This window comes from Cherax quadricarinatus, chromosome 33, assembly GCF_038502225.1.
Source record: "Cherax quadricarinatus isolate ZL_2023a chromosome 33, ASM3850222v1, whole genome shotgun sequence".
Lineage (NCBI taxonomy): Eukaryota > Metazoa > Arthropoda > Malacostraca > Decapoda > Parastacidae > Cherax > Cherax quadricarinatus.
Window position 1 is genome coordinate 11,319,563 of NC_091324.1, and position 25,105 is coordinate 11,344,667.

Here is a 25,105-nt window from a genome sequence, read left to right on the forward strand (position 1 = left end):
CTGGTGGATGAATGTCAGTAAAGTCATATATTGTTTGTCATGCTGCCAAAATGCCATGATATTGGTGTGAAACACCTGCACTTTATCACCATCATTGCATGCATTGAACTGTGCTCCACGCACAGTATGCACACCCCATGTTCATTCACAGGAAATCACCAAGTAAAAGGTTTGTGTACTAGTTATCAGTGTATAACTTATGCCTCTAACCGAGATTGTTTCATCATTGACCTCTCATCACCTGAGATTCCTAATAACTTGGTATTTTCCAGTGTTCTCTTTCCTGTGTACACCAGATCTAATATCAAGTTACTTTTTCAATCAAAGCAATTTGATACCAAAGCATTTTCTCTTGGTTGAACTATGGTCTGCCTTTGAAAAGAATCAGACTTGTCAGTGACAAGGTTCCAGAACAGGTGAAATAACTCAAACTTTTTTTCACACACAAAAACATCCCTAATCTCATATAACATGTTATTCCTGTCAGTTACTCGTCTGAAAAGAGAGCATACACAACAAAAATCTTTTTGTAGGGACGAGATCTCAAAGCTGTGGCACATATTAGGTAGTCTTGACCAGTATCTTGCAATACTCTACTTAATAAACATGTGGCATAAGCATGGTTGTGGCATAGATGCACTTCAGCTGCAGCTCTTTCCAATGTAAAACTGCTACCGTGTTACCACAGTATAATGGTAGTATCTGTTGGTTTGCATCACTGATTTTCGTTTATGGTTCATTGAAATGCAGTTCAAAGAAATTAATCATAACTAAGCACTAAACCCATTAGAGTCATACAGTGCTGTCAAGTAAGTCGAGCTCATTGAGAAAGTACTTACTTTAATACAGATCGATGTGCCCATATTACTCTTTCTCCTAAGGTACACCTTGATCATCTATGGTATGTTCCCTGTTATTCTTGCCTGCACCAAATTTTTGTCTCAAGTCTTGTGGCATACAGTATCAAATGCCTTCTTGCAGTCTAATTATTATTATAATCAAAAAGAAGCGCTAAGCCACAAGGACTATAGTCTTGCAGTCTAAGAAAATGCAATTCACTCAATGTGATCTTTCATTACTTTCTTGTTAGACTTTTAGAGGGTTATAGATTATTATTATTATCAAGGGGAAGTGCTAAACCCAGATGGTTGTAGAGAATTTAAAATTCTCTACAACCCTCTAAAAAAAAAATAGTGTTTTTTTTAGTCTAAACTGAATTTGTACTATTCTGGTTGCAAGATAAATTAGCCGTTAAATATTGAAGCCATTCAGAAAAAGTAGACAATTATAATAATCATGGGGAAGCACTAAACTCATAGGATTATACAGCACCTGTGGGGGGGGTGGGGGATAGAAAGTATTCAGGCTTAATTCAGGGAACTGGAGAACAGATCCAATTCCTTAAATCAAGAGCCCCTCACCAGCATCAAGGAACCTCCCTTGAGGGGATTATTATTATTATAATCAAAAAAGCATCCCTTGAGGGGAGACAAATGATTTGATCATGATTAAATAGGAATTAAAATGTCGATTTTACAAACAAAATGGTCAGATCTGTACTTGCTTGAATTTCACTCTCCACTATTGTAGTATTAAGAAGCACTTTCTTTTGAAAGTGAAGCTACCCCACTGAAGATTTTGAGTTATCCAAGCCATTTCAGGATGCTGGGAATGGGTTTCTTATCCGTATTGCATCTATGCCTGTGTCATCATTTGTGGTTGTCTCAGACTCCCTTAGTGCTTTACAGGCTATACAAAAATTTGATACACCTCACCCCTTAGTCCTCCGTATCCAACTTTGGCTACGCCGCATCTTTACTAAGCATAAAGATATTGTTTTTTGTTGGGTCCCTGGTCATGTTGACGTACAGGGCAATGAACAGGCAGACACTGCTGCGCGGTCAGCAGTACATGACCTACCAGTTTCTTATAGAGGTATTCCATGTACGGACTATTTTGCTGTAATATCTTCCCACCTTCACACCCGTTGGCAACAACGTTGGTCTACTGTGCTTGGCAACAAACTTCAGTCTATTAAACCGAGTATAGGTTACTGGCCGTCTTCTTATCACCAGTGTCGAGGTTGGGAGACTACTCTCTCCCGTCTTCGCATTGGCCATACTCGTCTTACTCATGGATATCTCATGGAGAGGCGTCTTGCTCCTCTCTGTGAGAATTGCCAAGCTCCATTATCAGTCAGCCACATTCTGTTGGACTGCCCACTTTATCAACGAGCACGCAGATTATTATTATTATAATCAAAAAGAAGCGCTAAGCCACAAGGACTATACAGCGCTGCAGGGCAGGAAGGAAGTGAGGGCATCAGGTGGCAAAAGGGAGATGGATGAGCAACAGGTTACGGATAACAGCGGGGCAGTGGATGGTGAAAGGGTAAAGGGCAGCAAGAGACTGAACCAGAAAGGGCTGAGGGGAGTGCGAAAAGCATCATCAGAGTTTGTGGAGTAAATCAGTCGTTGTCAAGAAGTCAATGAGAGAGTCAGGATTAAAGGAGGGTCCATCAGCAAGAAGGGACGGTATAGAGAGAGTAGTAGAACGAAGACGACGTTGGAGGTAAATTCTGCGTGCTCGTTGATAGAGAGGGCAGTCTAACAGAATGTGGCTAATCGATACTGGAACTTGACACTGCTCACAGAGAGGAACAGGGTGCCTCTCCATGAGATACCCATGAGTAAGACGAGTGTGGCCAATGCGAAGGCGGGAGAGAGTGGTCTCCCAACTTCGGCACTGATGACAAGAAGACGGCCAGTAACCTATGCTCGGTTTAATAGAATGAAGTTTGTTACCGAGCAGAGTTGACCAACGTTGTTGCCAACGGGTGCGAAGGTGGGTAGCTATTGCAGCAAAATAGTCCAGAAATGGAACACCTCGATAGGAAATTGGTAGGTCATATACTGCTGACCGCGCAGCAGTGTCTGCCTGTTCATTGCCCTGTACGTCGACATGACCAGGGACCCAACAAAAAACAATATCTTTATGTTTGGTAGAGATACGGCGTAGCCAAAGTTGGATACGGAGAACTAGTGGATGAGATGTATCAAATTTTCGTATAGCCTGTAGATTATTATTATTATTATAATCAAAAAGAAGCGCTAAGCCACAAGGACTATACAGCGCTGCAGGGCAGGAAGGAAGTGAGGGCATCAGGTGGCAAAAGGGAGATGGATGAGCAACAGGTTACGGATAACAGCGGGGCAGTGGATGGTGAAAGGGTAAAGGGCAGCAAGAGACTGAACCAGAAAGGGCTGAGGGGAGTGCGAAAAGTATCATCAGAGTTTGTGGAGTAAATCGGTCGTTGTCAAGAAGTCAATGAGAGAGTCAGGATTAAAGGAGGGTCCATCAGCAAGAAGGGAAGGTAAAGAGAGAGTAGTAGAACGAAGACGACGTTGGAGGTAAATTCTGCGTGCTCGTTGATAGAGAGGGCAGTCTAACAGAATGTGGCTAATCGATACTGGAACTTGACACTGCTCACAGAGAGGAACAGGGTGCCTCTCCATGAGATACCCATGAGTAAGACGAGTGTGGCCAATGCGAAGGCGGGAGAGAGTGGTCTCCCAACTTCGGCACTGATGACAAGAAGACGGCCAGTAACCTATGCTCGGTTTAATAGAATGAAGTTTGTTACCGAGCAGAGTTGACCAACGTTGTTGCCAACGGGTGCGAAGGTGGGTAGCTATTGCAGCAAAATAGTCCAGAAATGGAACACCTCGATAGGAAATTGGTAGGTCATATACTGCTGACCGCGCAGCAGTGTCTGCCTGTTCATTGCCCTGTACGTCGACATGACCAGGGACCCAACAAAAAACAATATCTTTATGTTTGGTAGAGATACGGCGTAGCCAAAGTTGGATACGGAGAACTAGGGGATGAGATGTATCAAATTTTCGTATAGCCTGTAGAGCACTAAGGGAGTCTGAGACTACTACAAATGATGACACAGGCATAGATGCGATACGAATAAGTGCTGCAAGAATGGCATACAGTTCAGCAGTAAAAATGCTAGCTGAAGATAGTAAATGCCCTCGTACGACGCTGTCCGGAAACACTGCTGCGAATCCGACGCCGTCTGAAGACTTAGAGCCATCTGTGTACACAGCAGTGGCATGAGAATGGGAGTGGAAGTGACGAGCACGCAGAATTTACCTCTGTCGTCGTCTTCGCCCCGCTGCTCTCTCTTTACCTTCCCTTCTCGCTGATGGACCCACCTTTCATCCGGACACTCTCATTGACTTTTTGACAACGACTGACTTACTTCACAGATTCTGATACTTTCAGCCCTTTCTACTTGAATCTCTTGCTACCCTCTACCCCCGTACTATCCCCTGCCCCGCTGTTTTCTGTAACCTGCTGATCATCCCCCCTCCCTTCTGCCATCCAATTCCCTTGCTTCCTTCCCTACCCTGCAGCGCTGTACCCCTCAAGGAAGGTTCCTTGATGTTGGTGAGGGGCTCTTGATTTAGGGAATTGGATCTGAGCTCCAGTTCCCCGAATTAAGCCTGAATGCCTTCCACATCCCCCCCCCAGGCGCTGTATAATCCTCCGGGTTTAGCGCTTCCCCCTTGATTATAATAATAATAATGCAGCGCTGTATAGCCCTTGTGGCTTAGCGCTTCTTTTTGATTATAATAATAATAATGGGAATGGGTTTAGTAACATTGGTCCAAGCACCTTCATGCCTGTTATTCCTAGAATCTGGTCCTTGTTACTGTACAAGTGTTAAATTTGAATCTGAAAGGATGAGAGGATCAATTTTATTACAATCAAAGAAAATGCTAAACCGACAAGGGCCATGCAGACCTAGAAAGGTCTAAGACGTACGGCAAAGAAATATGAAAGGAAAAAAAATTCGGGTAACCACTTGAGAAATTTTTCTCTAGGGATACTTAACTACTGTAAATATGTTTATTATTTGGTTTCATCATTCAGTCTGTTTGATAGTATCAAAACTGAACATAATTGCTGCTTATCAATTCTGAAACTTGAGAAATTTATACCAGTCTTTGAAGATATGTTTGGCATTAGTGCAAAGCAGAGAATCTACTGGAGAACAGTACAAGAATTGGCTTGGAACAAATGAGAGCATGCTTTATAAAAGGTGAGTGCAAGTTATCTATACGAGGGAATGGGAGGTAGTGGTCTGCTGGTTTTAAAATTGAACTATATCTACATTAGGTATATTAAAAACAAATAATTTTGTTTTATTATATATATCACACAAATGAGGCTAAATATAAACTTAATCCTGCTATTCACAATCTTAATTACATAATTATATGTAGTTTGCACATGTTAAAAAAAATATACATGTAAATGTAAATTATTCCAGGTACTCCAATGCTAGAACACAGCAGGCTAGAATAAGGATGGAAACAATTCTGTAAAAGAATCTATATCGAGATCCATACTGTGACCTTCAAATTCATCAGAGGATGGTAAGGATTGTGGAGAGAGAACTTCATCTTGTGATCTCAGCGATTGTGGTGATGAAATAGATCCATATCCAGACTCTGAATCTAAGAGAGATTCTGAACTACAACTATTCACTTTATCTTGAAGAAACTCTAGTATCTGCTCCTTACTAATGGGTGAAGGCACTCTGTAAGGAGATTGCTGTGTACCTGGACACTTCTCATTGTCATTTGTGGCTATAGTTACATTTGCAAGAGAGTCAAAATCTAGGAAATCTTTCAAAATGTCTGGAGTACCTACATCTTCGGTTTGACATTTTAGTTTGAGTGATGCAACACCTGGCGACACTTTTTTAACACTCTGGGAAGGAACTTCATCCAGTGCATTGGTTAACTGAGAAATAAGGTCCTCTTCAGCAGGAGTAAGTCTTTCATTTAGGCCCTCTTTTGAATGATATCCTCTAGTGTAGTCATGATCTGCTATATCCCAGTTGGATTCCACATCTGTTGTTGTGGTCCCCACCATTTGAGACCAGCTGTTCTCTTTTTCACTGGCAGGGAGTGTTGGGGTTGACTGCTCTGAGATGGCATTTGCCTGCTCTTTGCAGAAGAAACTATTTCTGTGTACATCAGACCCAAGGCTGCAGTTATTATCCACTGGAAACAGAGTGTGGAGAGCACCATGATCCTCATTACTGCCAATGTCCCAACTGCCCGCTGCAGGGTTAAGGATACGGCTGATCCAACAGTTGGGACGTTGACAGGGATCACGACTCCCTCCACCTCAGCATTTTGTGGTTCACGGTTAGTGGTTTTCCTACTTATAGGAATCGACTCTCTGTATTCTGCCAAGTCGCAAGTACACCTAGTCAACTTCTCCTGCAAAGCTGCATTTTGCTCAGTTAGTAGTTTAGTGAGGTCTGTCAATTCTGAAATGTGATCAGACATCTCAGAAAGCTGTGCTTCTAGTTGGTCCATTCTCATCTTTTTTCTGTCACGGGCAGTCTGTGCAGCCACTCTATTCTTCAGTTTCCTGGAAAAAAAAAAAAATTGTTAGACAACTTGTAGTTACAGGAAATGCCACATTAAATTATGCCCCCTTGCTAAACTACAGTAAGAAACCATCTATGAATGAAGGGGAAGGGCTAAAAAAAATTAAAAAGTTGCTTACACTGTATAAAACTTAAAATATTTTTACTACAATATAAAAAATGAACAAGCCTTGTACAGCCTAAGAACTAAAAAAAATATTTAAACTTTAAAACCTACTCAAATTAGTAAGAAACTTTTAAGCCATAAGTGGCCGATTTAAAAAGTTACCAGTGTCCCTGCAAAGACACCAGCAATCATGAAAATCACCAAGGTCCTATAGATGAGCAACAAGCTCATCTGAAGGGCTCACCAACCAGGAGCCTTCCAAGGACTTTCCCTTTGTATGTGGCCTAAAGGTCACCAAGGCAGAAATTGGCTACAGAACAATATTTAATTTATTTATTTATTTAAAAATTTGAGCACACATACAGAGGTACAAAAAATACAGATAAGAGCAGCATGCCAAAACCACTTATACTATGCATAGCATTACGGGCTGGCTTAAAATTAACTTAAGATTAACTAAGCAATGATGAAATCAGTGATAAAACTTTAATGTAAACAGATTACTATAAAGCACAAGTGAGTATTACAAAGACAGGTCATATGGTTGTATGCATTGTTGTACATTCAGTAGAATGGAGTATTCTGTTAGGTAGTGTATTTAAAAAATAATAAAGTTAGATTGGGTTTTAGGTTTAACATTTATGTGATATAATTGTGAGAAACATTTAAGATATACAATTTATAAGGTTCAGTTATTCAGTATTTATTTGGTTTTGGGTGAGTAAGTGATCTTTGAGAAGAGACTTGAATTTATAAACAGGTAGTGTTTCTTTTATATTTACAGGTAATGAATTCCAGATTTTAGGGCCTTTTATGTGCATTGAGTTTTTGCATAGTGTGAGATGGACACGAGGAACATCAAAGAGTGATCTGTGCCTTGTGTTATGGTCATGTGTTCTGTTGAGGTTGGCAAGGAGATGTTTGAGGGGAGGGTTAATATCAGAGTTAAGTGTTCTATGTATGTAATAGGTGCAGTAATAAGTATGGATGTTTTGTATGGTGAGTAGGTTTAGTGTATTGAATATTGGTGGAGTGTGCTGCCTATAGTGAGAATTTGTTATCATTCTAACTGCAGCCTTTTGTTGGGTAATTAGTGGTCTGAGATGGTTACTTGTAGTTGAGCCCCATGCACAAATTCCATAGGTGAGATAGGGGTAAATAAGAGAGTGATATAGGGCCAGGAGGGCTGACTGTGGAGCATAGTACCGTATCTTCGATAGTATGCCTACAGTCTTGGAAATTTTCTTAGAAATTTGTTGTATATGTGTATGAAATTTGAGTCTATTATCAAGGTGGATTCCTAAGAATTTTCCCTCTGTTAGCTTTGTGATAGGTGATCCGTTTATCATTATGTTAAGAGGGACATCTGTAGCTCTGTTACCAAACTGAATGAAGTAGGTTTTGTCAATGTTTAGTGTAAGTTTGTTTGTTATGTACTGCAGCAACCTTTGCCTCAACAAGCCCATTCTAAAATTAGTCAGGACAACATGCAGCACAATAACATGGATGCAAAGTATGTATTAAGCCAACCCGGGAGATTCTGCACCACAAAAAAGACCTAGAGCATACTACATTTTATAATTATCCTCGTTTAAGCGTGTATGTGGTTCAACATGCTGTATAGCCCTTGTGGTTTAGCGCTTCTTTTTGATAATAATAATAATGTGGTTCAACATTAACTTCTTAATTCCTGCAAATTTACAAATGCTATAGTCCATTTTTGGTTAAGTTACATAAACCTATGAAAACCATTTAAAACAAATAACATTAAAGATGTACCTCTGGATAAGAAAAAAAGGCCAAAAAATTCAACATCACATACAAAAATGGGCTACAGAATAAGCAGGGCTCTTGGGAGTAAATGGTGCACAGGGTTTCCTATGACCAACAATTAGAATGAGAGCAACAATAACTATGAAATTTATATCTTATGACTGAACAAATACTTAGCGGCCTTAGCCCATCAAAAGGAGTCTTAAGAACAACCATTTTAAAGCTGATGGTGTAGGGCTCTTGATCCAAGTAATTGGACATATCTTCCCTTACTTAGAACCTGATGGCCTACCATTCCCCTCCCCACCAAACACTATTACCCCCTGTGGATTCAACACTCCTTCACGAATGTAGCCATAATAATGCACTGCAAAGAAGTTTGAGCCTGAAAGCTATAGTAATGAAATGGCAGCCATGACATACATCACATGCACAATTCAGAATTTTATTACAGTATATTTCCACTTGTGGCAGCTGTGGCATGACCCATTCCACCACAAATGCTTGACATGGAGGTGCCTTAGTATTGCTAAAATCAAGATTATATCAAGGCCATTTTTCAGTACCCACTGCTTGCAGACAGATGCTAAACTTTTCATACAACTACAGATTATTATTATTATTATTATTATAATCAAAAAGAAGTGCTAAGCCACAAGGGCTATACAGCATACAACTACAGAAAATTGGAAAAAATTACCAAATCATGTTAAGCCAGTACAGTAATAGCATAAAGTGAAGTATTTTAATAAAATGTATTTTTTACCCTGAGCTTTATACCAGCCAAGTTTATATCTAATTTATTTTTGCATAGTGTATAAGCATTTATCTGAAAAAGACGAATGTATATTTGTGTAACTTCAAGATTACTTTCCAATTCTTACAGCAGGCTTATGCAAGACAATAACCAGTATCCAAGACCTCAATTAGTTTTGTGGTAATTCCCATTATGATTTTGATTAGTCACTGAAATGATCTTAGTTTTATATAAAAAAAATGAAAAAAGGCATCCTGAAAAATGCTTAAGCCAAGGGGGTCACATTCAGCAATACACAAAAAATGTCAAGGTAGAGGCTTTAACCCTTTCATTGTCCAGACCCCTGATCTGAGAATTGCTCTGTGTCCAAGAATAATAATAATAAAAAAAAAAAAAAAAAAAGTCATTATAGATCCTCTTTCTGAAGGTAATGAAACCAAAAGTATGAAATTTTATGGAAAACTGATGAAATTATGCTTTCACAAATTTTGCCATGTCAGCAATATTTACGCATCAGCAATTTTGCCCACAGTCCTATTTTAGGCCAATTACATTATTCCATTTGACCAAATTCTTAGCTATTTCACTAGCCTCTTCAATTTTATCAACTGAACACAAAAAACTGCCAAATCAACTATTTCAACTACTCAATAGTGATAAGAAATTAGTAATTAGGCCAATTTCACACAAATTTCAGAATATTCCAATTTCAAAATGGGGTCCAGAATAAACAATGCAGGCATTCCTGGCACTAAAATAACATTTCCTCTGTTCTTTAGTTACATTCCCATGCTTTACACATGAATTCTATTTTGAATGTTTATTAAAAAAATTTTTACTGTTATGCAATATTGTAATAATATCGTAGGGGTTCTTAAAAGGAGATATCGAGGGTTGAAGGTAGGCACACTTGTTGGATGGTAACGATATATTGTCAGACTGTGATGATGGGAGATGGAGCCCCGCCTCTGCCTTGTCCTAGCCTATGTCAAACGCCGACTGAGGCCGAGGTAGCTCGCTCGCCTCACACTCAAGCTGTATCCCGTGACTTCACACAAACAGTCACAGGCCTAGGGATCTCCTATCTAAAGCACATGGATGATACTGATATGCTATACAACACAGGGATCAGCAACTATGCTGACAATAACTGATCAGCACATTTGTGAACGCATATTAGACCCACCAGTTGGACATACAGTGCTAGTCACGGCATTATGCTGCCCCTCCCCCACACATGTACGAAAAACACATACCATAAAAGATAATACATATATATATATATATATATATATATATATATATATATATATATATATATATATATATATATATATATATATATATACACACACACATTTGCACACTTAAGTTTTAATACTTGGTGCTACATCCTATATGTTTAATCACATCCCTCAGCTGTGTAGGAAGACTCGCAAATTCTTAAGGGTTTGGGGAGGTATATTATTCCATGCCTCTTGTAGAGCAGCCTCCAGCCACGGGATGGAACTGATATCCTTTCCCAGTAAACTTCGTTTCACTATTGACTAGAGGTTCTCAATAGGGTTTAGGTCATTAAAGAACCTTGCTTCACAGTTCTTAAGCCACTAAACTACAGATTTGGTGGTATGACACTGCACCGTCCTTGTCAAACGCCTCGGGTAAATTGTTACACATTAACTCCAGGTAATTATACTGGTTTTGGGGAAGCACAAGTTTAACACTGAGCACTGAAACACCCCCAAACCGTAAGCGAGTCTAGGTGTTTGGTGGTCCCACAAATGTAGCATGGATCTAATGGGTCACTACCTCTGGGCCGGTACGTGTCCCCCATGGTTACAGGTGACTATGAAGGTTGCTTCATCACTCCAAAGTACTTCAGGTCACTGTTGAGGATTCCAGTGAAGATATTTCTTTGTATAATCCAGCGTGCATTTCTTCTGTGGCTTGGAGAGGATCGGTTTCTTAACCTCGCGGTGACTACTATAGCCCAGTTCTTACAGACCTCTGAGAGAAGATGTGGGTTCTTTTCTTTCAATTCTCTAGCAGTTATCTTAGGTGTACTCTCTGCTTCTTTAACACAGTTAAGGTACAAACAGATGTCTTCAAGGGGCCAGGCTGAGATTTGGCAGACGGTAACTCGACACCGCCACCAGCCTTGAAATGCTGCACCCAGTTCCTCACTGAACGCTCATACACACCAACATTCTCCACTATTTCTTTCATCTGGTGCCTAGCTTTGTGAAGCCCTATGATTTGAGCTATAGTTTCAGGTGCTAAAAACTTCCTTTTACCCATAATCAAACATGTATAGACCCAAAACCAAAGGGAACACCGAACAAAAGATGGGGCGGATGAGACAAAAGTGCAACACTTCCTCTCACCACGGCAGCCATGCGAGCACAAAGGAGTCACTGTGGAGTGCAGCGGCAGGCCATGACATCATGCTAACGGCTGCTACCCGGCATAAGGCACTGTATGGTAGGCCTTTGATTTTTGTCTTGGCATTATGCCAGGGCACTCACCCGGCATAATGGTGTGACTAGCACTGTATATTGGACGAGTGACGTGATGTGTCGACTCGAATACTGGCAAAAATCAAGCATTTCAGTTACTTTGATCACATTTTTGAGCTTTTTCAGTCCTGAAACCAATCACAATCATTATTTCTGTAATATATCTTCTATCAAACGAGACCAAGAAATCAAGAATACAACATACGGAAACACCGCAAAGTTGCCATTTTAAACCAAAAACAGTCCCAGTTTTTTCCTCATTATGCACTGTGTGCTGCAATATTTTTTTTTTACATGGTTCACACTTATCCCACAGACTCACTGTCTTGTATCTAGGCCCAAATTTACCGCTCACAGCTCGTTCGAGTCGAGCTCATGCCTTAGTACTACAGCACAGTGACCTCAAACCCATAGTATTATAGCACACGTGGCAAATGGGTTAGTGTGCCAAGACTGCACATAAAATGGTAGCCATTTGACAAAATTCTGAAATTCATTCGAGGTGAAACTGTACAGTGGGCAGGTAAAAGCATGTATAGCAGGTCAATAGATAGTAAACAGGCCTGCTAGTTTTAGGATACTTGCCATGGGTTTGATCCCCACCTGTGAGTTGTTTGTAATTGTGTTACTACAATTTAGTCAGGACATTAAAGCATGGCAGGGCATTTTATGAAGTGGTTGAGAATCCCAGCCTTAACTCTGCATGAGAAGGATTAGAATCCATGGAAAGCCAGTTCAAAACTAGCAGACCAATACTCTCAACAATGGCCAGCGCACACATAAGAACATAAGAACATAAGAACGAAGGAACACTGCAGAAGGCCTACTGGCCCATGCGAGGCAGGTCCAAGTCCCTACCGGCTTAAGCCAATGCACCCAACCTAGTCAGGTCAGGTCACATTGACTTAAGGGAGGAACACGGCAACCGACCTGTTAGCACAAGCTATCAGGTCTAACTCACACCCACCCACATCTACTCATGTATTTATCCAACCTATTTTTAAAGCTACACAACGTTCTGGCCTCTATAACGGTACTTGGGAGTTTGTTCCACTCATCCACAACTCTATTACCAAACCAGTACTTTCCTATATCCCTCCTGAATCTGAATTTTTCCAACTTAAAACCATTGCTGCGAGTCCTGTCTAGGCTAGATATTTTCAGCACACTATTTACATCCCCTTTATTTATTCCTGTCTTCCACTTATAAACCTCAATCATATCCCCCCTAATTCTACGTCTTTCTAGAGAGTGCAGTTTCAGGGCCCTTAGTCTATCCTCATAGGGAAGGTTTCTGATACATGGGATCATCTTTGTCATCCTCCTTTGTACATTTTCCAGAGAATTTATATCCATTCTGTAATACGGTGACCAAAACTGTGCAGCATAATCTAAATGAGGCCTAACCAAGGATGTATAGAGTTGAAGAACAACCTGAGGACTCCTATTATTTATGCTTCTTGATATGAAGCCAAGGATTCTATTAGCTTTATTGCGAACACTTATGCACTGTTGTCTTGGTTTCAGATTACTGCTAACCAGAACTCCTAAATCTTTTTCGCAATCCGTAATATTAAGATCTACATTATTTAGTTTATATGTGGCATGGTTATTGTCCTGTCCAACATTTAGAACTTTGCATTTGTCTATATTAAACTGCATCTGCCACTTCTCCGACCACTGCATCAGTCTATTCAAATCTTCCTGGAGTGCTCGAATGTCCTCGTCAGAATGAATTCGACGGCCTATTTTGGTGTCATCGGCAAACTTGCCGATGTCGCTCTTTATGCCCTCATCTATGTCGTTTATGTAGATTGTGAACAGCAGGGGGCCCAACACTGACCCCTGTGGAACACCGCTCGTGACGCTTCCCCACTCTGATTTCTCCCCATTTATGCAAACTCTCTGCTGCCTATTTGTCAACCATGCCTCTATCCAGGAAAAAATTTCTCCTCCTATTCCATGTGCTTTAATTTTCCTCAATAGTCTCTGATGTGGGACCCTGTCAAAAGCCTTACTGAAGTCCATATACACAATATCATATTCGTTACCATGATCTACCTCCTCAAATACCTTAGTGAAAAAAGTTAATAAATTCGTAAGGCAGGAACGTCCCTTTGTAAAACCATGCTGAGATTCGTTGATTAATTTATGCTTTTCAAGGTGGCTACGAACTGCCTCGGCAATTATTGATTCCATAAATTTTCCCACTATGGAGGTTAGGCTTATTGGTCTATAGTTCGAAGCTAAGGACCTGTCACCTGTTTTGAAAATAGGTATCACATTTGCCATTTTCCACTTATCTGGCACCATGCCAGTTTGTAGTGATATGTTGAAAAGATTAGCCAAAGGTGTGCTAAGCTCCTCTTTACATTCCTTTAGAACCCTTGCATACAGTTCATCAGGGCCTGGGGATTTGTTAGGTTTTAATTTATCTATTTGCCTAAGGACCATGTCACTTGTGACCCTAATAGTGCACAGTTTATTATCGTCCTGTTCTACATAATTTATCATTACTGGAATATCACTGGTATCCTCCTGTGTAAAAACTGAGAGGAAGTATGTGTTAAAAATTCTACACATTTCCTTATCACTGTCAGTGAGCTGACCCGAGGAACTTTTGAGTGGGCCTATCTTGTCCCTGATCTTACTTCTGTATACCTGAAAGAATCCTTTTGGGTTAGTCTTCGATTCTCTTGCAACTTTAACCTCATAATCTCTTTTTGCTTTTCTAATTCCCTTTTTTATTTCTCTCTTTAACTGAATATATCGATTTCTTAATTGCCCCTCTCCTCTTTTGATTTGCCTATATATGCCTCTCTTTTGACCAATCAGATATTTTAATCTATTGTTCATCCATTTAGGATCATTTTTGTTTGATCTGATTTCCCTATTTGGAACATAATTTGACTGAGCAGCTAGAACTATGCCCTGGAAAGCATCATATCGGCAACCATCACCACCTACCTGACCCCTAGTCAGGTCATTCCAGTTCAGCCCACCTAAGTAATTTTTCAGTCCTATGAAATCAGCCAAGCGAAAGTCAGGGACGGAGACTTGATTGCCATTATTAGGGGAATTCCATGATATGTTAAAACTGAGTGATTTGTGATCACTCTCCCCAAGCTCATCATTAACCTCAAGATTATTAATTAGTGTTTCCCTACTGGCAAGAACCAAGTCAAGGAGGTTATTTCCCCTAGTTGGCTCTGTCACAAACTGTTTTAAAAAACAATCCTGGATCGTATCAAGAAAGTCACCCGACTCTAAATTTCCTGTCAAATTGCTCCAGTCAATCTGTCTATAGTTGAAATCTCCCATTAGCACAACATTTTCGTATGTAGATGCCTTACGAATTTCGTCCCATAGAAGTTTACTGCACTCCCTATCAAGATTTGGGGCCCTGTAAATCACACCCAAAATTAGTTTTTCTCGGCCCTCGAGAAGCTGTAACCAAACAGATTCAGTGGCTGACGCTTCTAATTTAATATCTTGTCTAACACAACAATTTAAATTGTCTCTGACATACATCGCTACTCCACCACCTTTCCTGTTGACCCTGTCAGTGTGGAATAATTTATAGCCTTGTATGTGACATTCAGATGGCATCTCTCTATCTTTCAGATTGAGCCAGGTCTCTGTTATAGCAATAATATCTATGTTTCCTGCACTTGCAATTAATCTTAGCTCATCTATCTTATTTCTAACACTCCTGCTATTAGTATAGTAAACCTTAAGGGAGCTAGTCCCTTGCTGCCCTCTGCTGTCCCCCTTTGTTTTCTGACCTGTTCTATTGTCTTTATTTATAACTTCATGCTGAATGCCTTTTATACATTTACTGTTTCCAACCCTAGTGTTGCAACCTGCTTGTTTCCCACACACACCCATACCTCTATCTTCCATCAGTTTAAAATCATAGGCATTTCACCAATGGCCTTCTCAATCGAGTCTGCAAGTGCTACCACCCCTGCCCCAGAGAGATGAACCCCATCCCTTGCATACATATCATGTTTGCCATAAAAGTTGTTCCAGTTGTCAATGAATGGGATTGCAAGTTCCTTGCAGTATCTGTCTAGCCAGCAATTTACACCAATTGCCCTAGACAACCATTCATTTCCTACTCCCCTTCTAGGCAAGATGCTACATATGATTGGGATCCCTCCCTTAGACTTAATGAAATCTATAGCTGACCTGTACTTATCTAGCAGCTCTTCTCTCCTACCCTTCCCAATATCATTTCCACCAGCACTGAGACAGATAATGGGCTTGTTCCCATTACCTGACATGATATTATCCAGTCTGTTGACAATGTCCCCAACACCAGCTCCAGGGAAGCACACTCTATCTCTCATCTTCTTATTCCTATTACAAAAAGCACGGTCAACATATCTTACCTGAGAGTCACCAACCACAAGAATGCGCTTACCTTCATTAGCAGGGGCAGTAGTACCCTTACCTTCACTGGCCACTGAAGTACATTCATCCTGGAGAACAGAGAAGCGATTTCCTACCTTCAGATCTTCACTCTTAACTTTCCTTACTCTGATGCGCCTCCCATTACTGTGAACAACTCGCCACTTGTAGCAGGTGCTGGGCTGCACCTCACTGCTGGTACCCGTTGCTACCTCCCCACCTACAGCCTCCTCACAGTGAGAGACAGACTGCACCTCACTGCTAGAAGCCTCATTCCCCACATCTCCAACCACCTCACACTCTCTCCCAGGCCCATTGAGGTGGACCTTCAGCCTCCTAATCTCCTCCTGGAGAAGCAAGACCTCCTCCTTCAACTCTCCAAACTCAGTTTTTAAAACACTGCAGAAGCAAGCCATGCTTTGTAACCGTCCACGCTAATCCCCAAAGCAGCTCAGGGTCTGTGACCTCACGTGACGACTGACCACTGAACACTGACGACTGACCAGATTTTTATCTTAGGCCCCACTGACCACAAATGCCTACTTCCAGTATATAGAAATATGCCTTGTCAGCTGAATCATAAGCCTGCACAGACCAGTGGTGAGAGCACCAGCTTGACATGGGTCTGAACCCTGGAGTTCCTAAAATGGTTTACAACAATGCATCATTCCATCATGTGCATACTAGGTTCTTGAATCAAGAGTCTTCAATAGCATCACGTAACACTTATTACCGGGAGGGTGTTCAGGGGTCAATGCCTACATCCCATACGAGTCTGGTCATGGACCCTCAAGCAAGGCTTGGTTCATGATCAGGCCTTGCTTGAGGGAACATTCTAAACAAACAGAACATGGATCCCTGTGGCAATCACTTATGGTTCTTCTGGAATACCACAGGCCAGTGCATCAAATGTTATTTATGCTCCCATTGTGTAATATAAATTTTTACTCATGGGGAAGCAATACCCCCCAGAACTATGTAGTACTTGTAATAAAATAATTATTCGTACAAGTACACGATACAACTTATGCCATTGCAGACATCAGTGACATACTATATAGAAAGCCACATGTTATGCAGAGCATTTCGGGCAAAGTAGGTTAATTTTTGTTCCCACACCGGTTGGTGAACAGGTACAGCAGGTATTTTAAAGCAAACATGCCCAAATGTTTCCACCCATACCAGGGATCAAACTATGGACCTCACTGTGTGAGGTAAGTGCACTACCAACTGAACTACAGGAAAGAAAGATGTCCAAGGGTGGGTGATCAGATTTAATACAAAAAGAGTAGCTCCAAATTCTTGGATTAAGTGCCCATCAACAACATCAAGGAACTGCCTTGAAAGGTGGAATGTGTAAAGTTGCTATATTAACTTAAAATAAAAACCGAGATCATGTCCTAATCAAAACAGTATTATTTGTAGATGAATGGTTCAGAGAACCGACATGTTGATAAATTAGACACATGTACAACTCTTGGGTATCTTTATTGAGGAAACGTTTCGCCACACAGTGGCTTCATCAGTCCATACATTCTATTCAAGATTGATGGACTGACCACATCGACTCAAGGTTGAGGGACTGATTACCTCATTCTCCTCCTGTTCTTCAAGATTCTCCTTTGTATGGACTGATGAAGCCACTGTGTGGCGAAACGTTTCCTCAATAAAGATACCCAAGAGTTGTACATGTGTCTAATTTATCAACAGTATTATTATTATTTTTAGTGGAAGCGTTAAATCCATAGAACCGAAAGCTCAATTCAGGTTAGGTTAGTCAGTTCCAATTTCTTGGGTAAAGAACCCCTCACCAACAGTAATTAAAGAATCAAGTAAACTAGCCACCACTACTATCTACCTTCTCATAATTTTCTCCTCAAGAGTGAGATGATCAAGTCGTTGTCTTTTTCTTGGGGTACCTGCAGAGTCGTCCACCAGCGTAGGTTCATCCTTGATAACCTGAACATAATTACCAGTCAGCAAGTTTGACAGCTGTTTGGAGGCGATGGTTGTAGTGTTGGAGTGATGACCGGGCACCATCACCCTCCCTCCAGGGCTCAGATGCTTCGGTAACGTGATCACTATCGTCTTAGCGGCAGTCATCTTGCCCCGATGCTCTGCAGAACACCTTCCAGAAGTCCTGCGCCCGTCAAGGGAAGATAAAGGTGGAACAGGAGTACAGTTGTTCACATGTCGTAGATCAGCTCACTGGTGCTGGTGCTGGTGTGTCGCTCTCTCATTGGTCACAACTCACCATCATGCTGCCTTTAATACTACATTTTTATATAATTCATCTTGTGTTTGAAACTAACACTTATTCTTTTTCAGCCCGTTAATATTTAGTTTTGTTATAAATACATCGTTATCGCTTTTGATTGAGGGTTTTTAAGACTATATTAATTAAGTGAATTTAATATAATGGAAGTGTGGGGACATTTTCCCTGTGACGTCAGAGTGACGTAGATGCCAACACTGCAGGATCCAGAATATTCGTTTATTTTGTTTACTTTTCTTCAATATATACAATCTCTTGGTCTTAAAAACATTAAATGATATCCCGCTACGATTAAATGATATTCTGTTGCATAATCTACCTCAGTACGACATTAAAGGGAATGTGAGGGTGAGGTGTAGGTGGGGCGGATGACGCAACATTTCCACCACTCAGGAAATCTTTACTAAACATTATATTCAATGACCTCTATGTTGCTGCTTTATTGTTCTTGTGCGATACTTAAAACCGATTCTAATTTTTTTTCGAATTTCGGCCTCTGCTCTGTATAAGTATTTTTATATTGATCAAATGGAAGCGCTAAACCCGTATGGGTCGTCCTGCTCTTGGGGGAATGGGAGGCATTCAGTTTGATCCAAGGAAAGGGAGGATGATAAGTCTCTCATCGTACTTAAAGCACCTAACTTGAGTATTTTTTTTTAAAAGGTAGACACCTTTTAAGGTGGAAAAACCTAGATGCTGGTGAAGGGATCTTAATCGAAGGAATTGGAACAACCGTCCCGTTCCTCGGATTATTATTATTATAATCAAAACCAAAGACTATTATAATAATCATGGGGGAGCGCTAAACCCGTAGGATTATACAGCGCCTGTGGGGGAATGGAAGGTGTTCAGGCTCAGTTCAGGGAACTGGAACACATATCCAATTCCCCAGATCAAGAGCCCCTCACCAGCGTCAAGGAACCACCCTTGAGGGGAAAAAATCAAAACCAAGTGTTAAACCCATAAGGGTCATATAGCCACCTTCCTCAGATCAAACCTCCGTACTTCCTATTCCTTGTGTAGTTTATAAACCCTTGGGAAAGAGTTAAATTTGCTTAACGGTTTCCCATGAATATATATTTACGGTTTAGCATATAATAATAATGGGAAGGAAGCGCTAAAACCAGAGGTGTCATACAACGCCTGGGAAATGGAAAACCATCAGGTTTAACTTAAGGAAGGGGTCAAGAGTTCCTCACCGACGTCAAGGCTTTTACGTTGAGGTTTTATTTAAAGCTAAATGATGCAATATGCTATCAGTGTTGCTGGGTGGTGACGTCACAGGATGGATTCGTGGTTTCCAGGATGATGGTTTCTTAGTTAGTTTAATATGTTTATTATGCACCCCATACCCATCCTGTGGGTGGTAGTCAAAAGATTACAGAGGTACATAATTGGTCCAGGGACTGGACTCCAAAGTTTTGATAGCTGAGCAAGTTACAAAGGTAATGAACTAGATCTGGTCATAATCATGACCAAGTTACTGGTTTCTTAACCAGTTTATTACATCACTATATTGCTTCAAAGGTGTGCCTTATTGTTGGTGAATGGCTCTTGATCCCATTTAATATGTATATTTAAACGAAAGTGCCAAGGCTTTATAGGGAATGGGAAGCATTTAAGTTTAATTCAGTGAATTATTACATTCATTAGGGAGCATCAAACCCGTAGGGAGCCTGGATGAATGGGAGGCATTCAGGTTTGATTCAAGGAGAGGGAGCACGGGTTCAATGAAGAGTTGCTTTATATCTTATCAAGAGCCCTTGATCCAAGAAATGTGAGCTACCCTCCATGGCACAGTCACAGGGAAGGAGCTAATGGTGTTAAAGCCCTTCCAGATCCAAATACTTTTTAAATCCACCGCCTGCCTGGACCACGGTTCGAGTCCCAGTCCATTCTTCTGTTTATTCATCACCAGTCATTTCTTACAACTTGAGAAAATACGTTTAATTTCACATATTGAAAATCATGTTTTTTCAGCATCTTATGATTTTTAGATTTCCCCAGCTCCTGGGAAATGGGAAGCAATCATATTCAATACAAGGGGAGGATATGCCCAATTCTTGGATTAAAAAACTCACCAGCACCTTATAATAATAATAATAGTAATAATAATAATAATAATAATAATAATAATAATATTATTATTATTATTATAATCAAAAAAAGAAGCGCTAAGCCACAAGGGCTATACAGCGCTGCAGGGTAGGGAAGGAAGCAAGGGAATTGGATGGCAGAAGGGAGAGGGGATGATCAGCAGGTTACAGAAAACAGCGGAGCAGGGGATAGTACGGGGGTAGAGGGTAGCAAGAGATTGAAGTAGAAAGGGCTGAAAGTATCAGAATTTGTGAAGTAAGTCAGTCGTTGTCAAAAAGTCAATGAGAGAGTCCGGATGAAAGGTGGGTCCATCAGCGAGAAGGGAAGGTAAAGAGAGAGCAGCGGGGCGAAGACGACGACAGAGGTAAATTCTGCGTGCTCGTTGATAAAGTGGGCAGTCCAACAGAATGTGGCTGACTGATAATGGAGCTTGGCAATTCTCACAGAGAGGAGCAAGACGCCTCTCCATGAGATATCCATGAGTAAGACGAGTATGGCCAATGCGAAGACGGGAGAGAGTAGTCTCCCAACCTCGACACTGGTGATAAGAAGACGGCCAGTAACCTATACTCGGTTTAATAGACTGAAGTTTGTTGCCGAGCATAGTAGACCAACGTTGTTGCCAACGGGTGTGAAGGTGGGAAGATATTACAGCAAAATAGTCCGTACATGGAATACCTCTATAAGAAACTGGTAGGTCATGTACTGCTGACCGCGCAGCAGTGTCTGCCTGTTCATTGCCCTGTACGTCAACATGACCAGGGACCCAACAAAAAACAATATCTTTATGCTTGGTAAAGATGCGGCGTAGCCAAAGTTGGATACTGAGGACTAAGGGGTGAGGTGTATCAAATTTTTGTATAGCCTGTAAAGCACTAAGGGAGTCTGAGACAACCACAAATGATGACACAGGCATAGATGCAATACGGATAAGTGCTGTAAGGATGGCATATAATTCAGCAGTAAAAATACTAGCCGAAGATAGTAAATGCCCTTGTACGACGCTGTCCGGAAACACTGCTGCGAATCCTACGCCGTCAGAAGACTTAGAGCCATCTGTGTACACAGCAATGGCATGAGAATGAGAGTGAAAGTGGTAATAATAATAATAATAATAATAATAATAATAATAATAATAATAATAATAATAATTAAAGAATACAGTGGAACCCCAGATTTCGTACTTAACCCATTCCAGAAGGTCGTTCTAAATCCGAAAAGTGCGAAAACCAAAGTAATATTTCCCATAAGAAATAATGTACAGTAAATGCAATTAATCCGTTCCAGACACCCAAAAATATTTACAAAAAAAAATAATTTTTTAAAGAATAACTATAGTTTTACATACAGAAAACAATGATAAATAATTATAAACATTACATACCTTTACTGAAGACTCTTGTTGACGTATTGAAGGTGGTGAAGAGGAGAGGGAGTTAAGGTTATTGTTTGGAAGGGGAATCCCCCACCATGAGGACTTTAGGTATCAAAGCCCTCTCTGGGGTTACTTCCCTTCTTTGTCTTTTACTGGCACTAGGACCAGTTTGAGTCACTGGACCACTGCCGCACAAACTGTTCAGAGAGCTCTGTTTCTGGCATCACTAAGATTTGCCTGAAGTGGGACAAGGTTTTGTCACATGTTGCAGATATGGCTTGTTTCAGCTTGGTCAGGGTGATATTTTTCAACGAAAGTTTGCAACTCATTCCACTTTGCACACATGCCCTTATTCACTGAAGGCACCTTCTCCACTCTCTCTTCCTCCTCCTCTGAAGCAATTTCCTCAGCCGCAGTCTGTTGCTGTTCCAGTTGAAGGTCTTGCAGCTCTTCAGGGGTTAGCTCTTCCCTGTGGTCCTCCACCAACTTTTTCACATCCTGGCCACTCGCATCCACCCCATGGACTCCCCCAAAGACAATACACTCTGCATCATGTTTCTCAATTTCTTTACAAAAGAGCTGACACTAGGAACTTTCTTTGGGACCATGGTGGCTTATTTCATAGTCACAATCAATAAACAAGCACAAAAATTGTGGAATGTTTCAGATGAATGCTCACTCAACCAGTGACAGAGCCAGACCAAAGTGGCGTTCCGGCAGGTGGACACGTCTGATGTGTGTGATTTCCGGGACAAGGTCCGAAATTCGAAGCAAAATTTCACACTAAAAAGCGTCTGAAATCTGAAAAGTCCAATATTAGGTGTGTGCGAAATCCGGGGTCCCACTGTATATGAGTATCATGCAGAGAATTTTGAACAGAAATTACAAGGCAATGTGGGGTAACCAAAGATGTACTAATGCAGAGTACAGAGTTGTTGAGGTGGTTTGGGTATGTATTATTACAATCATAACAAAGTGCCAAACCCAAAAGGGTCATACAGCACTGTTTTGGGCATGTAGAGAGCATGGAAAGGGATAGTTTGACAAACTGGATATACGTATAAATTTGGGGTGGAAGAAGGGGTTGGGGTCCTCCCAGGAATGATTGGCAGGAGAGGGTAAAAAGAGGCTTTTTGAGTATTAGGGGCATGAGTATCCAGCAGGCTTGTGTGAATGTGTTAGAAAGGAGTGACTGAAGACAGGTTGATTTTAATGGATATAATGTTGGAGTGTGAGGAACATAAATTTTATAAAGGGATTCAGGGAAAACTGGTTAGCATATACGAGTCCTGGGGATGGGAAGGGCAGTTACAGCACTCTGGGGGAAGGGGTAGGTATGTTACAGTTGAAGGATAATTTTATTGTGATATCAGTACACTACTAGAAAGATGGCAACTGAATGATGATAGTGAATCTGTTTTCTTCTTTGGGTGGCCCTGCCTTGGCTGGAAATGGCTGGTGAATTAAGAAGTTTTTTTTTTTTTTTTTTTTCAACAAGTCGGTCGTCTCCCACCGAGGTAGGGTGACCCAAAAAAGAAAGAAAATCCCCAAAAAGAAAATACTTTCATCATCATTCAACACTTTCACCACACTCACACATTATCACTGCTTTTGCAGAGGTGCTCAGAATACAACAGTTTAGAAGCATATACGTATAAAGATACACAACATATCCCTCCAAACTGCCAATATCCCAAACCCCTAAGAAATATTATTATTAATACATCTTAGGAAAAAGTTTTAAGATTTACAAAGCACTTAGACCCATGTCATTCAGTACTTTCAGAAATAAAAGGTTATACAATTAAAAAAAAAGTTATGCTTAACAAGATACTGTACAACTGCATTAACAATTATTCTAAGATACTGTATCACTGCATTAACCACTTTTAAATACTTTACAGTACACTTACCATGCTAAGCTTGCACAGTATAATCTACGAATATGTATTTCAGTATAAATACGTACTGCTTTTCAAAAATTACTTTATTTCTTGGTGAATTTCCTCAAAATTATTAGTGGAAGCAGTTTCCCCAAAGTTGTAAACAGGTAAGTTCTAACCTATATTTGGTATTGTTAATACCAGAAAATTGTTGTACAATGGAACCTAGGTTTTTGTTTGCCCTGGTTTTCATTGAATTCAATTTTTGACAACTTTTTTCATCAAAATATTTTTCCAGTTTTCGTTTGTCACCGTGGTTTTAGTGCAGGTATACATTAAAATCACTAATTATTATTATAATAAAAAAGAAGTGCTAAGCCACAAGGGCTATACAGCTAAAATCACTAATAGTGTCCCTCTAGTCTTAATGCCATGGTAATACTGTACAATAGGTAAAAATAACCACTCTTGCGCACATTGTCTTATTTTAAGTTAATATAGATATTTTCATTAATCCAGGTATGATATTTTCCTCAAAGTTATATAAGAAACATGTTACACAACATATAAACATGCAATGTTTATATGCTGTGGAGGGGTGGTAGTTAGGTGGAGGAAAAACATTACGTTTTCTCTGGTCCAGCACCAGAGAAAAAGTGTATGAAACTGCATTGGCCCAGTCACCCCCCTTAATACATAACACTTTTGTTTACAATTCTCAGCATGAATTATTCATTATTTCTCCCTTTGTTTATGATGGCATCTAAAGGTAGTTGTTAGAAACGATTAAACTCAGTGAACGTGGAATGTCGATGGTAATAATATGGCTCTGGGCCGCATTAAATATCATGTAGCTATGTAGGTAGGTGTAGGTATGTAGCCCAGGCGGACTACATACGTACCTGCATCTACCGGCTACCTACACCCAACTTGCTACAAATAAGTACTACTCACCTCTCGCTCTGCATGAAGACTACAAATATTTTAAGGTAAGTAATGAATGTACTGTGTATATATTTTACTTTTTATTGTGTTTTTTAATGCCTAGTTCTATTACTAACTTAATATAAGTTATTGTAAACTTGACAACCCTATGCCTGCTATGGAATCTATTGTGGCTTTGGGGAAGTCCGTGGGGTTGGATGCGAGTGGCCAGGATGTGGAAGAGTAGGTGGACGACCACAGGGAAGAGCTAACCACTGAAGAGCTGCAACACTATACGTAGTTATTCTCTATAAAATGTATTTTTTGTTAATATTTTTGGGCGTCTGGAATGGAGTAATAGGATTTACAATGTCTTATGGGAAATATTACTTTAGTTTTTGTTGAATTTGCTTTCTGTCAGACTCTCTGGAACGAATTAAACGAAAACCAAGGTTTCCCTGTAGATGAAGATATTAAAGTATCTTCCTAGTCTGATGGGGACTAGAAC

At 40.4% G+C, this 25,105-nt stretch overlaps 1 protein-coding gene across 1 annotated transcript; it reads right to left on the bottom strand.

Annotated features, from left to right (window-relative positions):
* Window positions 1-5,320: 5,320 nt before the first annotated feature.
* LOC128693880 (uncharacterized) lies at window positions 5,321-18,280 on the bottom strand. Its single transcript, XM_070090794.1, is given in 3 exon segments — window positions 5,321-6,180; window positions 6,183-6,459; window positions 17,902-18,280. Coding segments are annotated over 3 exon segments (1,332 nt in total). The 5' UTR covers window positions 18,147-18,280; the 3' UTR covers window positions 5,321-5,370.
* Between the last annotated feature and the right edge of the window lie 6,825 nt (window positions 18,281-25,105).